Source organism: Lepisma saccharinum, chromosome 18, assembly GCF_977018435.1.
Source record: "Lepisma saccharinum chromosome 18, izLepSacc3.1, whole genome shotgun sequence".
NCBI classification, from domain to species: domain Eukaryota; kingdom Metazoa; phylum Arthropoda; class Insecta; order Zygentoma; family Lepismatidae; genus Lepisma; species Lepisma saccharinum.
Genome location: NC_139246.1, coordinates 16,659,769 through 16,682,527, shown reverse-complemented (window position 1 = coordinate 16,682,527; position 22,759 = coordinate 16,659,769). Strand labels below are relative to the sequence as shown.

At 38.9% G+C, this 22,759-nt stretch overlaps 1 protein-coding gene across 1 annotated transcript in view; it reads left to right on the top strand.

The window, feature by feature from the left end:
- Positions 1-22,759, top strand: part of LOC146002419 (sarcalumenin-like) — a 110,558-nt gene that overhangs the window by 31,915 nt on the left and 55,884 nt on the right. The window contains exon 3 of the mRNA XM_083140241.1: positions 6,745-6,856. Within this exon, the coding sequence (XP_082996367.1) occupies positions 6,745-6,856 (112 nt within the window). The remainder of the gene's footprint in view (positions 1-6,744; positions 6,857-22,759) is intronic.

Below are 22,759 nucleotides of genomic sequence, written 5' to 3'. Positions count from 1 at the left end.
ATACTGTGAGATTGAGGCAACCATAGGCATTAGTTCCACCAGCATATATAAAATATTACATGATCATTTAGCTGTGAGAAAGGTATGTTCTGTTTGGATCCCTCACAATTTGACAAAAACTCAAAAAGACGCTTGCGTCAATTGGTGCAAACAAATGCTCAATAAATACAATCGTGGTGCTTCAAAAGACATATATAAGATTGTAACAGGTGACGAATCATGGATATATGCATATGAGCCGGAACGTAAACAGCAGTCGACTGTATGGGTGTTTTAAGATGAACCCAATCCAACAAAAATTGTTCGCGCTCGAAGCACATCGAAACAAATGGTCGCCTGTTTTTTCGGGAAAACTGGTCATGTGGCAACTGTGCCTTTAGAGGAACGTAGAATGGTCAACTCTGAATGGTACACAACAATTTGTTTGCCAGAGGTCTTCGGTCAAATACGAAAACAAACAAACGCCGTCGGATCATCCTTCATCAAGACAATGCCAGCTGTCACACATCTCGTCTAACAACCGACTTTATGAACAGTCAAAAAATCGAATTGATGGGCCATCCACCGTACAGTCCTGATTTGGCACCCAATGACTTCTTCTTGTTCCCGAATGTCAAGAATAAATTGCGTGGACAACGATTTTGGTCGGCGGAAGACGTCGTTGATGCGTTCAAAAACCATATTATGAAGGTGTCTCAAGAAGATTGGAAAAACTGCTTTGACAAATGGTTCGAACGAATGCAAAAGTGTATTGACCATAAAGGAGAATACTTCGAAAAACAATAAAGCAGTTTTCAATGCCAAATTCCTGTTTTTTCATTGTTAGGCTCAAAATATAAATAGTGACCCTCGTAGAACTCCAGTCTTCCGCGTGACCTACCGACGTGGCTCTTTTTAAAGATCATAATACTTGTAGTAATTTTCAAATATGTACCTGAAAGCGATATATTATTTACACACACCGAAAAAAAAAGTATTTCCCCCTAGAAACCTGAATTGTAGCATATCAGAATTAATTGTTACCAGTGTTCCAATATTGTGTGTGAGGTGAGAGGATGTGGAAAACCGCTGAGCAACCGGGATGTCTGGTTTCCTTTTCCGTTGCAAACCACGGCTTCCTTCCTCGGTTTTGTTTTACTGCTTCAACCCAAGAAATGTTTCTCCTTTTCCCTATCCCATTGCTTTTTTCCACTTTATATATTTTTAACCAAGTTCTCTTCCGTTTGAGGTTTTGGGCTTTTCTCCAAATTTCTTATCGTGTTATCGTTTCATTTTTCAGTGAAAATTGTGTACAGATCCTGTATTAAACAAGGAGCCGCGATTGTCTATTCGGTAGGACGTCTGACTGTCACGCGGGAGACCCAGGTTCGATTATGGTGGTCTATGGTCGGAATTTTTCCGGCCTTGTCCCTGCATAAACCGGCTGCGGTGCTCACCTGGCCACAAATCAATGGGTACCTGGGGTCAACCCTGGTGGGTAAAGGCGGTCGGAGCGTGGTGTTGATCACATCACCACCAAAATGGTCGAAATCGAGAATGTGTGTGACCTGAAGGCACGGTGCTATATGCACAGGGAACTTTGCCTTACCTTTTTACCCATAATGACTATAATTAAATATTAATGGCTAATTTTCACTCGAATCTTATATTGTGCGAAAACTAATGGCATTCAAACAGTTTACAACCCTTCCAGTTAATTACTAATCTGTGGTTTTGCAATTAAGAAGAAAACACTGGAATCTATTAAGTCATATACGTAAGACATAGCATACATTATGAGGCGTTCAGAATCTGTATTTTTGTCATGTCATTTTTCTGTCACTTTTGACTAATCGCGACAATGAGGATAAGTGGCGATTAGATGAAGTTGATGAAGGGACTCTCACTAGGAACACCCATGCATGGTGGGACTCGAACACGGGAACGTCGGTGGCTAGATCAAAAGTCTACAACTTTACGCCCTCGGTCAGATGTACTCTGTTCCGTTATCTCTGGATCAAGGCCGCGCATAACGGCAGTGAAGGGGGGAGGAAATCGAGTGGCCAGAGCGAAGCAGTACACGCTGCTGGGAAGGCTGGTAACCGCAGTCGCTTTCCCCCTCCATGCAATCCTGTTCATTGGTGGAGCCTTCTCACGTCACTACTTGCGCAGAGACTTACTTGTTTTCGTTCCCTTACCTATTTTTTTAAAAAAAAAAATTGGTAAAGCAAACAAATTGTAGTCTTTTTTCAGATCAACATTGAAACCACTGATCAAACTCTAGACGTGAACGAGACTTGTTTGTAAAATCAAAGCGATACCGAGACTTACTCTCGTCTCGTTTGCGACTTCAGTAAATTAGAATGTAAAGTATGAACACAGATAAAGATATCTTCAGCCATTCGAAGAGTGACCGTATCTCATTGTTTCTTAGGTAATATCTGTTGTTCCACGAGTAAAGGTTTATTGGGGGAGGGGGTGCTACAGTTATTGGATTTTATCTGCATGGGAAAAACTGCTTTGAAGAAGGTCACAAAATTAAATATATATTAACTAACGATCTGGCACAACTTGTTTCAGAAGTTATAACTGATTTTTTTATGTACGGTGTAACGATGTTGAAAGCCTGCGCATATAAAAATTTGGAGCTGATCTTGGGTATGAACAGTCATTATTATCCAAGAATTCGGTTGGAAGAATGGGAATGTATCATTTTAGAATAAAAGAGCAACACTTGTCGATTCAACTTCTTAATTTTGTTTCCCCATATTTCTTCAGTGTCTTTTGCAGAAATCAAAACCACAGTGCATGTGAATTCTGTCGGGAAAGCCTCCTTTAACCACTAACTGGCTTCTTAAATGACGCGGACTGGAACCTGCGTGAACACCACTCGCCAAGTAATTGTAAAATACTTGACGTCATCACTGCACATTTTTCTTCTTATTTGCATGGAGTTTCAGAAATAACGCTCGTTTTTAGAAAATGACTCGGTTTTTACGTAAATGAAAGCTTGGCAATCTTGCAGATTCAGTCGAGTTGGATTAAACATCGACAGCGTGTCACAGTATACAAAATGGGTGTTATCGCTGATTTTTTTACCAGGCAAGAAAGGCGCGAACATCAGAAGTTTCCGCTGACCTTTGCATAGCTATCATTTGGCTTCTTAACGAATGCAATGTCTACATATAGGAAAGCTACAGTGAACTAGTTCAATGGCATAGAAAAGCACATGATGAGAGAGCATTTAGTTATCTGGTTTTTGCTCGCTGGGTGAGAGAACTTAGCGTCAAGGGTGTCTGTCCACCGTCGTCTGCCGAACACCCCCCACCCCACCCCCTCGTATCTGGTGTCACGGGAGGCGAGACGAGCCTGCGGAAAGTCTCATTCTTCACGATACGATTCCGACAACAAAATGAAAAGCTGTTTGGCATTCTTATATCCGGTGGCGTGCCCAGTATTTCGAAATTGGGATTATGCAGGGGTGCCCACAGGGGGGATTATGGCGCAGTCTGCGACATCGAGATTTTTGGTGAGGGGGGGGGGGCGGGATTTTGTCCCTTCAAATAATATAATATTCAACATTTATATGTTTTTCCAAAATATATGTAAAAATTTTACACCTTAAATGCACCATATTTAATCCATTAGATGAAGAAAATAAAATGTTAAAGGTTATTATCAAAGGGATCCACCTCCAAAATATTAGTCCTCATTTTACACGTGGGTTCTGGGGGGGGATTCTGAATTAAACGTTGGGGGTCAAGTATCCCACTCTAGGTCTTAGATTATGGCGGGTATTTTAGTTTGAGAGAGATTGGAGGGGGATATCCAATTCTTGTGTATTACTATGGTCTTAGACTTTTGCGAAAATTCTTGTGTGGAGACTGAGAATAATTTTTTTGGAGGAGACAATATCAACAGTAAGTCTAAAATTGACTTGGAAATTATGGTGGTAGGATTGAGTATTAAACTTGAAGGGGGAGATAGGAAGCTTTTGATAAAGTGTTAAATCTTAGATTGTCAAGGGATTTCTGTAGTGTAGAGAGAGTTCGAACATTACATTTTGGAGACTGTATTTAGCAACGTTTCTACCTCGAACGTGCCAAAAGAGAAACTGGACAAGACTAATTATCTCGGAATCCTAAGAAAGTATTGACACCCCATTAAATTAATATTCGTGAAAGCCTGCAAAGAGATGGATGTAAAAATGTTCTTGCTCGCAGTATTGTATTGCAAGAATTCGTGTTTGTTTGGAGCTTTACTGAGGTGAATGTGAAGTTTTATACTATAGGTGCATTACAAGACATAATCGATATTCAGTAATAACATCACTTTTTCAAATACAATGCTTAGTGTTGGTATACTGCTTAATTTAAAGCAGGTGCATCATTTGGAACAAGAATATATCGAATCCGCATTTCTAACTTCTTGTCACAGAAAAAAAAATACTTTAACAAGTTAAATTTACGCTGAAGATAAAATCCACTCAATTATTGTTATGGGTTACTAAAATAATTATATTTATCCCAAGAAGACGGGGGGAGGGGGCGAGTTCTTTGAAAGAGGAAACGTATTATATTATCGCTCTGATCTTTGCTTTCTGGGGATTACTATATGGTTTGAGTGCGCGAATAATATAATTTGGAGGACACATGACATAATTTTGGAAGGGGGGATGGGCACCCTTGGGTTTATATATACTTTTGTTTGTTTGTTAGTCCTCATTTTGTCATCTTTTCCTGTCTTTGACGTTCTTTTCTTTTGGGGGGGGATACTGGTCCAATGTGGGAGTGATTGGGTGATGACCCTCACCAACCCCCATTCGGCACACCACTGGTTATATCCTTAGCGAGAAACTTTTACTTTCAAGCGCTAGATGAGCGAATATCGTTTTCACGCTTGTCTTCAGTTTTATTTTTTTCTTCGGGATTTACACTGAATTTGGAGAAATTTTAGTCACGAAGTTTATTTTCTGTCATTTCACAAAAATCTTATTTTTGGAAATGGACGTACTTGCTCATATAACCATTTACTTTTGGATTAAGTGAGAATATGAGAACGTAAAGTTCTATCATGGTTAAGTATTTTAGCTTCTACGTTTCGAGCTAGTTGACTTTTTACTCTCATTGTTATTTGGAAATACGAATTCACTGAAGTTTATTGATTTTTATCTTCAAAAATATATTTACTTTATCTATCTTGACTAATATAAGACAAAACCTGTAACGCTGTCGTCGTCGAGCAGAGGGGGCGTGGGCGATGCAATCAGCTGCTTACCATGTAATCCTGCCCCTGCGTTGCCATAATGTGCGGCATTCTTCAATACATCGTTGTCACCTTTATTCGAGTGCTGCGTGTACTTATCATCATGAAAGTCTAGGGTAAAACCTTAAACAACAAAAGCAGAGACGTAATACAGGGTAGGCCAAGAAAAGGTAATCGAATGTAAAACCCTTGTATTATGTGATTGGTTATATTTTTTTGGGGCCACCCTGTACTTAACGCGGTTGATGTTTTTGAGGAAGATGCAAGGAAGGGAACTTGTATATATGACAACACGGGGTAAAGGTAAAGTGCTCCCCTGTGCTTAGCACCACGCCATGAAGGCGTATAGGGGGTGTGGGGATAACGCCCCACACTTTTTTGATCCTTTCGTGAGTGGGGTTGATGTGATCAGCATCACGCCCCTGACCGCCTTTACCCCCCAGGGTTTCCCCCAGGGTTTCCCCCAGGTACCATTTCATTCGACGCTGGGTGGGCGCCGGGGCCGCTTCCAACGTTAGAAAAGTTCCTGGATTTGAACCAGCCGGGGATCGAACCCGGGACCTTTAGCATGGTAGTCAGACGCGTTAACGACTGAGCCACCGCGGCCAGTTGGGGGGGGGGAGGCAATCGGACACAAGCAGTGGCGGTGATTAGAGGGGGCGAGAGAGGGCAGTTGCCCCCACACTATGCTAAACCTTATCTAACAAGGGAAAGTAAACTGTCCTTGCCCCCCCCCCTCCGAGTTTTGGCACTTTGGCCACTCTGTTTTGAAACCCAATTGCCGCCACTGGCCACAATGGGAAGTAAAGGGAGAAAACAAATTACCGTCCACTTTAGTTTGCGAGTTTAGCGCAGTGCTTCTCGTCTTGGTTTAGCTGCAGTATTAAAAAACAAAAAAAACAACAACATGGTTTCTACTTTCGTCTACAAATAAACTTTGCCAATTTCGGGAGGGGGTGTCTGACACTTCAACACCTCTGACAATGACGGCGCCAGAAAATAATAAGTGGGAAACACAGAATACATCTTAATCCCACACAAAATATGCATATGTGGACTACAAGAAAATTTACTTACTATAGAGGTCTTTGATACTCTTACGGCGGGCGCTCTATATGCTGTCAAGGGAATTGGGGAGGGGGAAATACGCAGCAGACCAACCAGACAACAGCGTTGGCGCCCTGAGTTAGGACGTCGAGGGGAGAAAGTGCTGCCCTCACCTCGTTATACAGGCTGCTGCGTTTCTCATCGCGCTTGATTGGTCGCTTCCCCGCTCCCCACTTTCCTTGACAGCATGTAGGTCGCCCGCCGTAAGGCTGGAAAGGAGCTATAGTGTTTGTTTACTGGGAGAGACCATCCCCCAGCTGTTTCTAAGTGAGTAAATATTGAATTTGTGGTTCCATGGGCACATTAAAATGGTGATACCTATTTATTTGTTCATGCAAGCATTATAAACAAAACTGACGATGCTTTATAAATTTTATTTTCTTTCACTTCCAGGACTAATAAACATCGCAGAACAATTCGGATTGAAATTGTTGGCACCAAGAAAGAAGATAATCGTCCTTCTTATCGGTAATCATTCTGCAGGAAAGTCTTCCTTCATAAACTGGTAAGTAAATGATCAATGTGATAATTTTAGACATAATTTTATAAACTAAATTTGATGTACCGATTGTTCATGCTTACATTTAGTAGTTTATCATAGTGAATATTTCGGTTCAACGTTTCTTGATCCTTAGGAGAAAGGTTAAGCGGTTTTTTTTGTTTTGTTTTTTAACAGACAGCTCTACAATTTACAATTTTTAATCTATCCGACGTAATGGTGTGTTTAATGTAGGTGTTATCGGACTTTAACTCCCCTCAAATATTTTATTAGGGGACGGGACAGATTATTTTGGGCGTCACATAATATTAGGAAAATACGTGTTTCAATTGATCAAAGATAAATTATGCAAGTTACAAGTTTATGGACTGCGCTCCCAAACTCAATAGTGAAATTTATTTTCATTCAGCCATTGCCCAAAAAGAACATAAAAGTTTCCGGTAGAACAAAAACGAAAGAAATTAATGAACAAAGTTTTGGGGCCACATTCTGATGATGTCACTACTCAGTGTCTAAGTGGAATTTCTTGCCTTGGGAATTATGCTGATGGAACAAGATGTTTGCTATTCTTACAGCAGGCGGTATAGAAAACAAAACTATTCAATTAAAAACTACCCTAGATGAAACTTCTGGAACCATTTCAAGTTATGGTAATTGCCGAATATTTGTTTCCCATTCCAGGTCATAATAGTACTTTTATTACCAGCATCATAACGAAGTCATGAGAGAAATATTTTTTTTCCAAAATGTCTGTAGAAAGATTGGTACTGGGGTTCAGTACAATTTCACAGAGTTTGACTGTTCAGTGTCTCATATATATATATTTTTACTAACCCTGAAACTTTAATAAAAATTGTCTTCTCTGAGAAGTATCAGTTAAAAACAAGTAGGCTACTATGAAGTGTATTGTGTAGAATTAAATACAATTTTGGAAATTTTACATTTAAGGATTCATTTTTTTTCAAATCTGAAAAATGTAATTATTAAATGTCTTTCTAACATGTTCTGGAAATGTGTATTATGTATTGTGAATGTTTTCTGTCCTACATTTTGACTTAAAGTCCTACATTTCCCTTATAGCGATCTGGTAGCCCTATATATAGGTAAAATTGAAAAAATCGTGGTATCTGCTATCACCCAATACTCGTTCATTTTGTTTCATCCTCTTCTAGCCGGCCCCCGTGGCGGAGTGGTTAGCACATCGCGCTACGACGCCAGGGGTCCCGGGTTCGAATCCTGGCCTGGGCATGGATGTTTGCGAGTGTCCATTCATCAATTTCATCATATCATCACTCATCTCCATCTTCGCAAATTAGCCAAAAGTGGCACAAAAAGCGAAGTAAAAAAAAGCAAATCAATCAATCAATCGATGAATCATCCTCTTCTAGGACTACCTTCCTCACAAGTGATTGTTAAAGTACGAAGAAAAATCTATTGCCTTGAAAACTTATATAGTGAAAAAGTGTTACGGATAGTGGTAAAACATGCTCTCGAATGACAGTGGATACCACTAACTGACGTTCGTTTTGCATAAGATAAATGAAAGGGAAGGGCTGTATCTAGTTGACGATCGCACATGGGTTTTTGACGGTACGTGCCGCACTCACTCGTCACTTTTCATGTCTTTATCGTTCATTTTTCAGTAACAATGTCACCTTTTTCTGCAATTATGATTTCCAGTTCAGCCTCAACACTTAACCTGCCGCTGCGATGGAGATGAATTACAAGGAACAAGTTACTTTGTGCAAACCACGATCCTTGCCGATGTTTTCACGACTTCTCTCACTAAACCGTTTGACCCAATCTGTCACCTTTCCAGCGCTAGCGATTGTTCCACAGTTTCGTCAATCTCAGGGGTGGAAAATGGTCAGTAAAATTAGTAAAAGTCAGTTTTTTCATCTTGGTTTGTAATTTGTCAGTTTTTAAAAAAATGGTCCGGTAAGTCTGTAATTTTTGCTTATGCACCTTATTCCTCATATCTGATAAAGTTTACCGTGGAAGGAATTATGCAAACGACATACAATAATAGCCATCTATTCAAGGCCTCTCTGATGACAATGGTGACGTCGTCGCATTGTAATCAAGGGGTACCGGGTTGCGTATTTCACATGTGCACATTGAAATAGAGATTGGGGGCGTGGTTTGTGCATGAATGTTCCCTATTGGCTAGCAGACTGTCTCAATGATAATCTATTATATGATAGGAAAATGGCATTTTTTTCATTGACTAAGGCCGAACACTTTTTGTAAACCACAGACTACTATACCCCAGCACAAGCAGAACAATCTGCTCGGGAAAGACAACGTACTCGAATAGTAATCAATACTCGGAAAGCGAATAGACTTTCTTATTGGAAATAATAAAGGTAATAATTTTAAAAATGTTGCGTTTGATGAAAATTCTTATACAATTACTAAATATATTGGGTCATTTTCCGGTTTTCGTGAGATGCAAGCAAGAAACATTTTGAATTATTACTTAAAAAATTTATCAAACCCTTGTTTAGCGCCAAAACCTTAATTTTGACTGTATAAGCGCGCGCCTATTTGTTTTAAAAAGAGTTGTTACAAACCAATATAACACAAAATGAAAAGAAAGGAGTTTCGATAAAGAATTGTAGATGGCAGCACAAGGTGATAGAATGTAAGTAAATCGTTGGAGGATAAGTATCGATTTAGTGAAAGTGAAGCTGTAATGAAATATGTAGAGAAGATAAAAGCAATGTACTGAAAGTAGATGATAGATGGGAAAGGAAAATATAAGTGGTTTTTAGCTTTCAACAAGTTCAAGATTATAGTTAAATTGTAAGGCACGCCATAGAAATAGTCAACAAAGTAAAAAATAGTCACCAGCCAACCAGAAACTTCTCCATTAGAAACCATGTTCCCAATCTTTATTTCAATGTGCACATGTGAAATACGCTACCGGGTTCGATAAACGGTGATTCTGGTCGGTTTCCATTTTAAACTGCAAGTCCAGTCCCGATTAGCCTGTCATAAAGTGTAATTAAAACAAAACTCAAATTCAGCAACCATCTATTCCAGCCGTGGACCCCTATTTTTGCACAACAATACGTTCATCTGTGTAACTTGGAAGTTTGCTTCGTTCCTGCCTACAGTACTATGTATTCTTTACGTAAGCAGTGCGAGTGTAGGTTAGAATTGATTCTTGGTGAGGTGAGGTACCCGACTGAAATTTGCTCCTCCTAACTGAACTGTAACTTTTGGATCAGCCACTGTCGTAACATCATACCCCCCTTCCCCCAAAGCATTACACCGGTCGACATTTTGGAAAAAGAAAATCAGATATTTTCAAACCATTTTTTCCCCATGTCAGGATTTTTCACAATTTCACAATCAAAATTCTCATATTCATCATTCCATTACACCTATTACAGAACGCAACAAAATAAATTTATACAAATGAAATTTCGGTTGTTTTCAAACCAATAGGTGATTCTGGAAGTATTTTCAATGCTGATTACGGAAATGACGTAAATTTCTTCCCATCACGTCAGGATTTTTCTACACGTCACTAAGTTCAATCAACCCAACATATTATAACATTGAATTTTGGATATTTTGTGAAGGCAATTTTTTTGATGGATTTCGAAAATAAAACTTACGTAATCAAAGTTCATTCCATTTTATTGCTGGATTAAATGGTTACAATTATATATGCATTTGGAGAATATAAATTCAAAATTTGTATTGTATTATTATTATGTTATTTAGTCCTAACAGCTTTAAGCCTTTTTTTGTGCATTATAAGACATATTTTCTTTACATTACAAATATCCGTCTCCCCCCCCCCCTATTTCACAGACATTGGTTTCACAAACAAAAACATTCCCCTTTACAATTGTACGACTTTGTATTGTAGAAAATCAATATTTTACCACCATCTAAACAGAGTGATTGGGAAAATGACGGAACTACACAGTTTATTGTGAAATGAAGGCAGTTAATATAGTACCGTTTTATGAAGAAGAAGAAAAACGTGATTGGTAAAAATAGGTTTCATTTTTGGAATCAGCATGCTGAAATTATTCAGAGACAAGAGTCATCTGCGAGACATCGAAACCCATGTCGGCCGGTGTTATTGGAGAGTTTCATTTCTTGTACCAGTGCGGCTTGACACTTGTGATCAACACTTTGTCGCTTAATAAGCGGGGTCTACGAGGACGTTAGTTACGCCGCCGATAAAAGTGCTGACGAATCAAACGCCGAGTTGCAATCCGAATCCATGGAAGCTGGATTCTCTCCCAGCCAGCGCTTCATCGTTACGTGATGAATGGCTTCCCATTGATCTGCATGTCCTCTCAAGGTCATGTCGCAAAATCATGTTATATGAATTTTTATTCCAAAACCTTCAGTTTTATCTGCTGCACTATTTATCTGCTTGCAGAACAATACTATTCGTCTCAGCTCAGAGATTGAATCCACCTCCCCCCCTCATCTCCTTCAAATACTACCCTGCTACTCGCTGGCGTACGCAGGATTTTTTCGGGAGGGGCTAAAATTGTAATGGTTGGCATGCACAAGAATATATTTCGTAAATTTATAACTTTACCATTTTTTTTATTCCGCTCACCTTCACCATCCCTAACGCCGCCGCAGTTCGAACGGCAGCACTGGCGTACGCAGGAGGGGGGTTATGGGGATACAGCCCCTTCCGAAAGTTTTATCGATTACTTACACAAAAATGTATTAAGATTAGGTACCTTAGCATTCTTCTAATAATAATCCTAAATGCTGTCGTAGTTAGGTTAGGTTCTGTTAGCATTAAAATAATATCGCTAATGCTTTCTAAAAAAAAAAAAAAAGGTTCTAAATTACCTGTACATTCATTCCCACTAGTCATAAACTTGCATTTTTCTCGTCTTAATCTGTTCTTAAGATTTGTAACATCCTCTTAGCAGACGAATTACGTGGCAGCAGACTCGGCCAAAGTAAAGTTGGTAGTGCCACGTTCTTTTTCTGTAACCCAAAAGAGACATGCGCGTGGCAGCAGACTCAGTCTTTGTTTTATCGTGATTTCATCATGCTATGTATGCAATTACGTTTGTAACACATACTGTGAAGTTTTAGCGATTACTTACACAAAAATGTTTTTAAGATTAGGTACCTTAGCATTCTTCTAATAATATACCTAAATGCTCTCGTAGTTAGGTTAGGTTCTGTTAGCATTAAAATAATATCGCTAAAGGCTTTCTAAATAACAAAAATAGAGGCTGCGATGTTGAAAATATAGAAAAACTGAAACGTGCATCATTATTTTAGTCACCATAGCAAACACAATCAACTTTTAGCAGGCTTCCAGGAAAATATGCCAATGAAACTGAAGACTACAAGTGACTTGGCGTCATTTTTGCTTGATTTGACCAAAACCAGTGCTTGAAGTGGAACATGTTAGCTGTGGGGATGTTTGGTTGTTTTTGTTCGCTTCTCGATAAATGAAAAAGTAACAGAGATGATTTGCATTCGTGTTTAGTTCATTAATAGGCCTATTTAGGTATTTATGCGAGGCGATGAGATTTGTACGTGACAAATATGATTAGCCGATGTTTGGAAATTTAAACAAAATATATATTTTTTTAATGAATAAATCCTGCGAATCTCGTGTATGAATATGCATACCAGAGTTCGTTAGAGAGCTTGTTCAGTGCGCATTGATTACCTTATTTTCTTTCGAGACAATTTCTAGTCCATACTTTTCCTATTTTAATTTTTCATGCGGCAGTAATTCTCCTACAACGTTCTTCAAATGGCTCGTCCATCTTTACAGATTGTCTGCTCTTCGCAATGTCTTATGGGAACAAAAGTCTATCGAAAAGTACGGTAACAAGTATCGTGCGAGGCGAAAACAAGCAAACGGATAGCCAGTCCAGCGCCAACTAGGACATACCTACTGGAAATCCAGTTCCGTGTGATTCTGGCCTTGATAATGCTTTCCTTGAAAATAGTTTTTGAAAAAGTTATGTGGAATAACATAAGGGGAGCGGAAGCACTCCCGCCCTGGCGCCGTCCGTGCGTTCGAAGTAATCATACATGTGCTGGGGTGTAAAACATTGAAGTAATAGATCCTCTGTTCATAGCAAAAACATTCCTTTGTTTACAATCTAACCCACTTACTCATGCTCCGTCGTCACGTATATTAGCAGTTTGTTTCTGTTACGCAGACATCCTTGAACGTCTCGGAATTTAGATTTTTCTTTAGCTCTCTGGACAACACATGGGCAGAAAGGAACTTAACCAGACGCAGCACCTATGCCTTCCCTCCCACTAAGTATGACAATAATTCTTCTGTCTCGATATGCCGTAACTTCAAAGGGGTCGGGTTTTGCTCGGGTGCAGAGGCGAGAGAAATATGGGGTCTATTAAAAAAAAAAGTTTAAAAAACTGCCGAGGCAAAAGACCACGACGCCCTAGATTTGTGTGTACCATATGGCGGTAGACTTTCCACGTCTCCCGAGATGACTAAGAACAATCCATGGATCCTCTTACGTAGATTGCAAGAAAGGATCTCTATATTCCAGACAGTAAGGAAGAAAAGCGGTCTCCAAGTTTTAGCAGTGAATGTGCATATGCTTTTAGAAAGAAAAAAAGTATGGAATTGATCTCCCACTGACTTCTGAACGTGGTGTTGCCTGCATCACACGAGGCTAGGTTTCCTTTGGATTTGGACCAGGCCCGTAGCTAGAATTGATCTCTAAGGGGGCTCACGGGTTACCAAAAGGGGGGGGGGGGTGAACACCATGCCCATTTATCAAAAGTTTAACAGTATTAAAAGGAAGTAAATTATGTGTGTGAGTGTAGGGAGCTCAGTAAGTTAAAATAAAATTTAGAAATATCATTCACATACTACAGTTTTTTTCTGCATATTTTAAAACATCGCTTGAAGTGTTAATTGAATGCTACTGACAGCATCCCTTACTACGCACTCCATAATACTTTTGATAATACATTATATCATACAAGAAAAATGCTCAATATTCAATCATAGTACCTAACTCCCTTTCGTTCCCAAAACTTGGGAGCTGTTGACCTTTGGCGCAGATGTGGAAGGAATGTGGACGATGGCGTCAAGAGTCGCAGATTTCTGTCTAAACTGGGGGCCGCAACAGGGGCAGCGAAGGTACAGTTAAAGAAGCTTTCCTATGAATGAACTTTCTAAAGTCTACAGAATCTTGTAAATACTTGCCGCAATGTAGACATCACCTCATAAACAAGACGAACTAATGTAATAGCTGCTGTTCATGTTCTCTAAATTTAATCCTTCACAAAGTTGTGAATCTGCTGCCTATATTTTCACTCTTAATTGCAAGCAAATTATACAAAACAGTTTTATCTAATGTCAAGGGAGCTGACGGCCAGTGTTGTTAAAGGTCCAGGAGCCCATAAATTGTAATGGGTTCCGCTGCAGGACCGGAACCTTTTTTCTCGCACGATTTAAATTCGGTCCAAGTTGCGTATTGTTACATTGAAAAAAGGTTCCTGGAGTATTTTAATTGTTCCTGAAAAGTAGGTTCCTGGACTGTATTTAAATTGATGTGGGGAAAAAGTTTCGTGGACCGAATTGAAATTCATCCGGAAAAAAGGTTCCTGGACGTAATTTAAATGCTTTAAATATGAAAAGGTTATACACTGTCTAGAACTCATTTACGTTTGCTGATTTTCTCTCCCAGTTCGAAATTGAAATTATTTACAAATTCTGGGCAAGTATTGACCGATTAAAAGTTGCCTTCTAAAAATGTCCGCAAGTACGTTTTACATTGGAATGTCACGCTGCTGTTGTAGAAAGCGTAGCACAGGGAATAAATAATAACGCTGTTGTTCTCTCGTGGGCCATGTTCAAAAACTCCCTAGTCGAAGAGTTACTGTACATAACGCAATGGATTACATTAGCGTGGCGTCACATTGAGCTCAAACAAACCTGTTACGTGTTGCTCCGGCATCCGATCCAGGAACTGCAGCCAATAGGAGCCGCCCAGCAGATATCACAACAGGGACAGGTAGTGTTGCTACAACCAAGTGAAGGAACACGCGCGAGAGAATGGGGCTAAATGGAAAGGGGTAACGTAACTGCAGCCTTTGCGTTTCGCCTACCTTGTACCTTAGATTCTCGAGGCAGTCAGATTATTCTTTCATGTTCACAAGTGGATAATTGTTTATCGTGAGGTCCGTAATCGATCCAAGTTGCGTATTGTTTCATTTCAATACGGAACTTGGACCCTATTTAAACTGATTCGGAAAAAAAGGTTCCCGGACCGAATTTAAATCGATTCAGAAAGAAAAGGTTCCTGGTCCGTATTTAAGTTCATTCAGAAAAAAGGGTCCCTGGACCGTATTTAAATTGATCCGGAAAAAAGGTTCGTGGACCGAATTGAAATACGTTACAGAAAAAAAAATGTTCTTTACGGTTCCGAACCCATTTACGCTTGCTGATTTTCTCTCCTGGACCGGAATTGAATTTATTTAAAATTCCTGGACCTTTAAAAACCCTGCTGACGGCAGTGCCAGCCCCCCCCTCCCCGGTCCCTGCCTGGCTACAGGCCTGACTTGGACTAGTTGTGTAGTACTTGCTCATCTGCTAGTTTTCGCCCAACACGATACTCGTTACCTAATTGTTGGTATACTTTTGTTCCCACAAGGCACTGCGCAAAACAGACCAGCTAAAAAGATGGACTAGCCACTTGAGGAACAACGTCGTAGTAGAACTACTGCTGTCATTATTTAATTGCTCGAAAGAAAATATGCCCCCCCCCCCCCCGATGGAGCAGTGATAGCGTAAGCGCCTTGTAATCAAAGGGTTCCTGGTTCGAATCCCACTTTACTCTGAGACTCCTACAACGTGTGCACAACCAAGGACGCCATCTTACTGACATCATATTAAAAAATGAATATTTTTTCAGGTACACAAGTAATTTCCACTCATGTACAGTACATTCATGTTCAAAAAATAAATAATATTTGCTCTACTTTTGTGATTTTTTAAAAATCTTCCCGTTCGACTGCCTCACCCTGTACGTTGACAAAATTATCATAATTATCGAAAAGGTTGGTGAAGACGAGGTTATAGTCTATTATTTTATAGATCTTAGTCTTGTTGGCATTTCCTATAGAATTCCTATATGCAACAGAAATTTCTCTAGATGTTGTATACTTATACTAAATGTAAGCATACATAAGTAATTTCCACTCATGTACAGTACATTCATGTTCAAAAAATAAATAATATTTGCTCTACTTTTGTGATTTTTTAAAAATCTTCCCGTTCGACTGCCTCACCCTGTACATTGACAAAATTATCATAATTATAGAAAAGGTTGGTGAAGACGAGGTTATCGTCTATTATTTTATAGATCTTAGTCTTGTTGGCATTTCCTATAGAATTCCTATATGCAACAAAAATTTCTCTAGATGTTGTATACTTATACTAAATGTAAGCAAGAAAACAGTATTTTCTACGACGAAATGAAAAATTGTGTATGATTTAGGAACTTTTTCTGTTGTTTTTATATTATGCAGATCTGTTATTGCGAAATAATGTACCTGTTACCTTAGCCTGAAGGCTAGATGCACGTGATTGTAATTTTACATTTTACTCTTCGAATTTTCACGTGTTCTTGTGTGTGTAGAATGAAATTTGCTAAAAAAAAAGTTGTGAAAGTGAATATTCATAATAATTAACGGATTATATATGTAATTGAAAAACACAAGGTTCAAGAGCAAAAATCATGATGATAAACATATCTGGAAAAATTTCATTTTTGGACTGTAAAACCTGAAAATATCAGGGAATTTCATAATCAAAAAATTGTAGCAACTCTGTAAAGGGAAACAGGTCAAATTTTCGGTTAAAAACAGAATTTTATGAAATGTAAGATTGTCGGACTCCTGTTTTTGTTTTGCTTGCATGCCTGCATTAGTGTTTCATTTCTATTATATCTAATTTATCTAGATAGTAAGGTGGTAAACCAGGTCAAGTTTTCTCGATACACCACTAGCGTAGGGAATGTTTTTATTACAAAATGTAAGATGAAAGTGCCTGTTCCGGTGCCTGCAGTTTCTGGTCGTGTCGCTTGTCTCTTCGGTCTGAAAGCTTCCTCAAAACAAACTTCGACGTTCGGAGCCTATTTTGACACCAGACAGAAGCGGGGGTTTGCTATAGGCGACTGGCAAATCGCTGAAGACTACGACTGATAATTTCCACGATTTTGAAATATTGATATTTCTTGGAGTCATTTTGCTGTCGTGTGGGTGTGGTGCAGTAATGATTTTTTGAACTCTCCTCGTGTAAACAACAAACAAGTTGCGAGATAAGGCGCTTATAAAGTAATTAACGCAGCCCAGAGTCCAACTGATAATAATAATTTACACGTGGCTTGGTCGTTACTCAATATAAAAGCGGAGAGAAAGTATTAACCTCGGGCTGGTTACCATGCGCTACGTCTTTGGGCTTCAGGAAAGAAGGAAATGTCTCTAGGGCCCGGAAGCTCAGGTTTTTATTTTGGTGAAAATAGGCAGGCAAGAAGGCATTTAGAATGTGGAAAATACGCACAAAAAAGGGCAAAATAAACCGAAAAAAGTGGCAAATTCCAAGTCAATTAATATTGTATAATTTCATTCAAAAGGTTAAAATCTACATGGAAATAATATATTATTTACTTTCCTTTGTTGCCTTGATTGAACCTTTTTTTTTTTTTTTTTTTTACTCCTGGACCTTTGGCAGCCGTCCGGGCGATTTTTTTTCTTTCAAATTTTCTTCTCCATTCGAAGAACCGCTGCGATATTCCAAAATATGAAAAATTACATCAGCTTAGAATTCCTTCTAGAGCATTGACGTGAATTTTCGTGTAGTTTCCTTTCACTGTTGTCTAGATATTGCCTGTATGTGTGCAAATGAAAGACTGTAATGGTATTACATGTGAGTGAAATTGAACAATGTGTTTCAAGATGGTGAATGAAAAACTGATCTTCCTCATGTTGCACGCATGCTCAATAATACCCTGCTCTCTTTTTCCCCAAAATTGTCTACTATGCATTTTCAGAGTATAAGGAACTAAACTCAGTCATGTAGATAATCCGTCGGTCTGCAATTTTGCAGCAAAACTTTTAAAATTACATATCATAGTTTAGGCAAGGAGTGGTGGTAAAATCGCAAACATACATTTTGCCATAAATGTAAAGCTTTTGAGTTGCAATTTTTAGAGTTACAAGATAACTTAAAGGATTGGTGTCATATTGTATTTGAGAAAAAATTGTCACCATGTTTAAAGATGGTGGACGACAGACTGATTTAACATGCCTTACGAGAGCTTTAAGTTATGCAAATATTTGAGGTTAGATTTTCGTAGATTAAGAAAACCAAGTCTCAGCTACGTTAGGACATTACTTGAGCTTCAAGTTTTTAATAAAAAAACTAATATAGTGTGGGATTTTGGATGGCTCACCAATTTTGAGACCACGATATCTAGCAATTTTAGAGTTTTTAAGCTGAAATGCATGTCTCAAATAGATACACCCAGGGAATGATTTTATTTTGCATTTGCAATTTGTTGAAAGCATTTCAAGATGGTGGATGAAAAATTGATTTTTCATATTCTGAGGCAGCTCCAAATTCTGATACCACTTTCAAATATGTGCCTAAACTACATTTTTGGACATTAAGAAAAAGAGGCAAATATTTTAGGGAATTTCTTAAGCTATGGCGTGATAAATAATTTTTTTTAACAATATAGTGCATATGTATGTTGGGATCCAAATGGGGGCCACTAATGTTTTGTCCATGGGAACTGTTAGTTTCATATCAACCAGATATTTTGGAGGATGGATACGGTATTCCATTTGGATGAAATCAGTCAAGACAATTGAATATGTCAACCAACATTTTGGCATGGTTAATACACGGAGGAGATATTTAAACTTGAAACATCCACAAAAATAATGGGAAAACACAACTGTGAACAAATTTTATTGAAACAGATTTAAAAGTATATGTGCAGCTACCGTATGTTGTATAGTAGGTAAAGGTAAAATTCCCCTTTCATATCCTGGATGGCTACTCACCGGGAATTCCTTGAATTCTGGGAATTATGCGTGAATAATTGGCTCCGTGAATTTTGCTCAGTAAATGTTAAAAAATTGCAACATTTATTAAATCCATATCCCATTAAGAGCATCACCGATGGCGCAGTGGTAGTATCATTGCCTTGTAATCAAGGGGGTCCTGGGTTCGATTATGTGGTTCGGATCCGGCTTTTAACTGCAGCTCCAGTCGCAATTAGCCTTTCTGTGCATCAATTAATCAAACCATATCCCATTGAATTTATAGATGCTCTGAGGCAAGTTTTTAACCAATTTTATTTTTATCAAGGAAGGAAAAGAAAGCTACGTGAAAAATAAAATTGAATTCTCTTGATCCGTTTATTGTCCTTTGTAGAACTATTTGATAGACGGAAGATTATTGCCAAGATAATATATCCTGAAGTTGAATAGATAAATTTCAGCTTAAAATTCTCATACAATTAACAATTTTTCGTACATTAGTATATCCCGTAACGTTAGTAACTTGTGTTTGTAGATGTATTTTGAGTGAATATGTGAAATCCAAATGTAAACACCTCACCTTAAATTTAATATTTGAAATATACATATGTGCCGTTTATTTGAATTGATTTAGAATTTTTGGATACATTGGAATCACGCAGAAACTTTATATTGTTAATATATTTGTGTGTGTGTGTGGTGAGAAGCGGTAATACGTAAGGTTGAAAAGGAGGAAACATCTTCTGGTGACCTTGATTTTTTGGAAAGTTCACCTTGAAAACTGGAAATTATACTTGAATTTTATCATGGTCCTAGAGTGGCCACCCTGATATAGCACCGCGCCATGAAGGCACATTCAGAGGATATGTGGGTAGGGCCCGTCATATTCTTGATCTCTGCCATTTTGGAGGTCATGTGATCACAACCAAACTCCGGCTGCCTTTACTCCACAGAACCCATTGAGTGTGTGAGTGAGTTCCACATCTGCTTTATGCAGGGACAAGACTGGAAAAATTCCGACCGTAGATCACCCACCCCAAGATTCGAACCTGGGTCTTCTGCATGGCCAGCCAGCCTGTATACTTTTTTTTACGTAATAAAAATAATACCTCTATGCAGTAGTACCGCCTTTTCCTAACTATTTTCTCAATTTTCTGTATTTTCTCTGTATTATCATTGGGACAAACACAAATATCCACGTCTGAATCAGGATTCGAACCCAGGACCCCTGGCATTGCAGCGTGCTGTGCTAACCACTCTGCCACGGAGGGTGACTGAACCATCACAGCTATCAAGTATTAGTATAGTATTGCAATGCGCAGCCCTGGAAACTGATCACAGATCTATTAACTGTTACACCATCAAGCAAGTGTAGAATCAAACTGTTGGTCAAATATTTCAGAACATAGTATTTTAGATAATTTAATCATTTGTTCCGCACTGTGCCTGTCCGGCCATGCTTTGGGCTCCGGCTATGGGACGCGTGTGGGATTGAGTCTCCTTGGGGAAACGTAACAGCTTTTCTCCTGAGATTTCGGCCTGTGTATGAGACTGGTGAACACTTACCATCATGATTAAATTGGGGAGCTACGAATGAGTAGCGTTACCGGGTCATGAAAACCTACGACGACGACTGGGGGTTCGTCGTGCTGACCACACCTCGGAGTAGGAACAGGTGGGAGTGTGGTCGCCTGTCGGTAGGTAGGCCTGGACCCTCAGTGGTCTATTGCGGCACGGGTTATGTATGTTTTTAGTTTAATCATTTCAAGGTGTGAGACCTTGATTGTCAATTCTTAACTATGTTAACAGAAAATATTAAATAGTTTTTGATTCAGTGAACTAACATAATACAAATTGAATGTTCCAATATATTACTTTCAGGGAAAATGCATTTCATTTTTAAAATATATATATTTATAAACATAACCTGAAAAACCCAATAAAACCCAGTTTTACCCGGGTTTAATCGAAGAAAAAAAACTGGCAAGATGCCAACCCTGGTTAGAAATGGCAGAGAAGCGGTTAAATTTAAATCAATCAATCTAATCAATTGAGACCGAAACGTGGTTTCCAAAATTGCATCGAGTTTTCAAAACTTAACACAAAAACCACTATAATGTCTTTAAATTGTTTTCGAGATAATCGCGAATGTGTGATTACAAGCCGCCACTGACTTCATTGTTTGTAAACGTCGCCCTAGTTGGTAAAATGCTAATAATACAGTAAGAAAAGTCATTGGATATCTCTTTGCTAGACTGTGTACTGATTGTATCCATCCTGTTTGATTCCAACACCATCTCTCGGAAATGTTCTGTTTTGTAAATAAAGAGCAAACGTAGGAACGCGCAAGAAGTACACTGTGATTACAAAATACAATCAGTGACGGCTTCTAACCACACATTCGCACACATTATTAGCATTTTACCAACTAGGACGACGTTTACAAACAATGAAGTCAGTGGCGGCTTGTAATCACACATTCGCGATTATCTCGAAAACTGCTCGTTTGCAGACCCATGTTTACTGAGACTTTTTGCTTCGTGTACTTTCAGCTGTGTCAGTTTGCGCTATTACTTTTGAGACACCCTGTATATAAGTATTTTTTAAATGGAAGAACAAGCTTCCATAAATTTTACGTAAAAACAGGAAACAGTGTTTATGGAAGTGATCTTTGCAAACCCCCCCCAAATCAAACATTCCTTCGACACTGAACACATGTGCGTTTTACAATTAATTTTCAAGTTTTGGCGTCAAGTGTAATGAGAATTATCAGCTACTTTCTTTAGATGGTAGAATTTACCTTCAAACACAGATATTCTTAATTTTGGGAAACCTTTGGGTATAAATATCTCACAAATCGATGTTCTCCGAAAATCTTGAGACTTGAAAAAGCATTAGCTTTGCATGCTGAATGAACGAGATCATCTTCCCAAGTGTGTTGCAACCTTAAATCTGGCAACACTGTAAGTAACATATGATGCCCCCAACTGCCAGCAGTTCTAAAATCTTTTTTTCTGATGGTTTTCGTCAACTCAGCCATAGACGTGATCTTCCTTCCTCGCGCCTGCAACTTGGTGTCACAGTGCGTGTGAATTGTGCGAGTTGAAGCTGACAGATTGTGAACTGGCGGGAAAAATGTTGCCATGCAAAGGGGCCGATCGAAGTCCTATCTGGCGTATTGTCGATAACAGTTGTACCCATAGACATGTTGTACCGGTCGAAAGTCATTTTTGCGCGCCAAGAGTGTGAAGTGTTGTCATCGGGTATGGAAAAGATTTTTTTTCCCCCCAAGGGAAAGGAGGACCACATTACACATGACTGTACTTGCTTCAACATGCGGCTTTTGTGTGACGTCATAGGACGACGCGGTTAGTGTTACGTTGATCACATCTTGCGACCTTAAGGTACGATTACAGTTACTACATTATTTTAATATTTAATTACACATCATGGGTGTAGTTAGGTAGGGGCCAAGCTCCCCCAGAGCCTGACATTACCCTCACACCCAAAATAATCAAGGAAAGAGGAACTGCACAGAAATAGAAAATGCATCAACGAAACTTTCATGTGTTTGTTGCTCTTGTGGTGTGCCAGTCACTCTTAAGGATAGAAGTCCAAATTATGTTTTGATGCAGGCAGTAAAGAACAGAAGGTAGATGCAGGGTGCTACGGGTGCAGGTTGCGGCATAGAGATTTTTTGGGGGGGATTTTTTCCCTTCAAATAATGTAAAATTCAACATTTATATATTTTTCAAAAATATATGTAAAGATTTTACACCTTAAATGCACCACATTTAATCCATTAGATAAAGAAAATAAAGTGTTTAAGGGTATTATCGAAGGTGAGGGGGGGGGGGA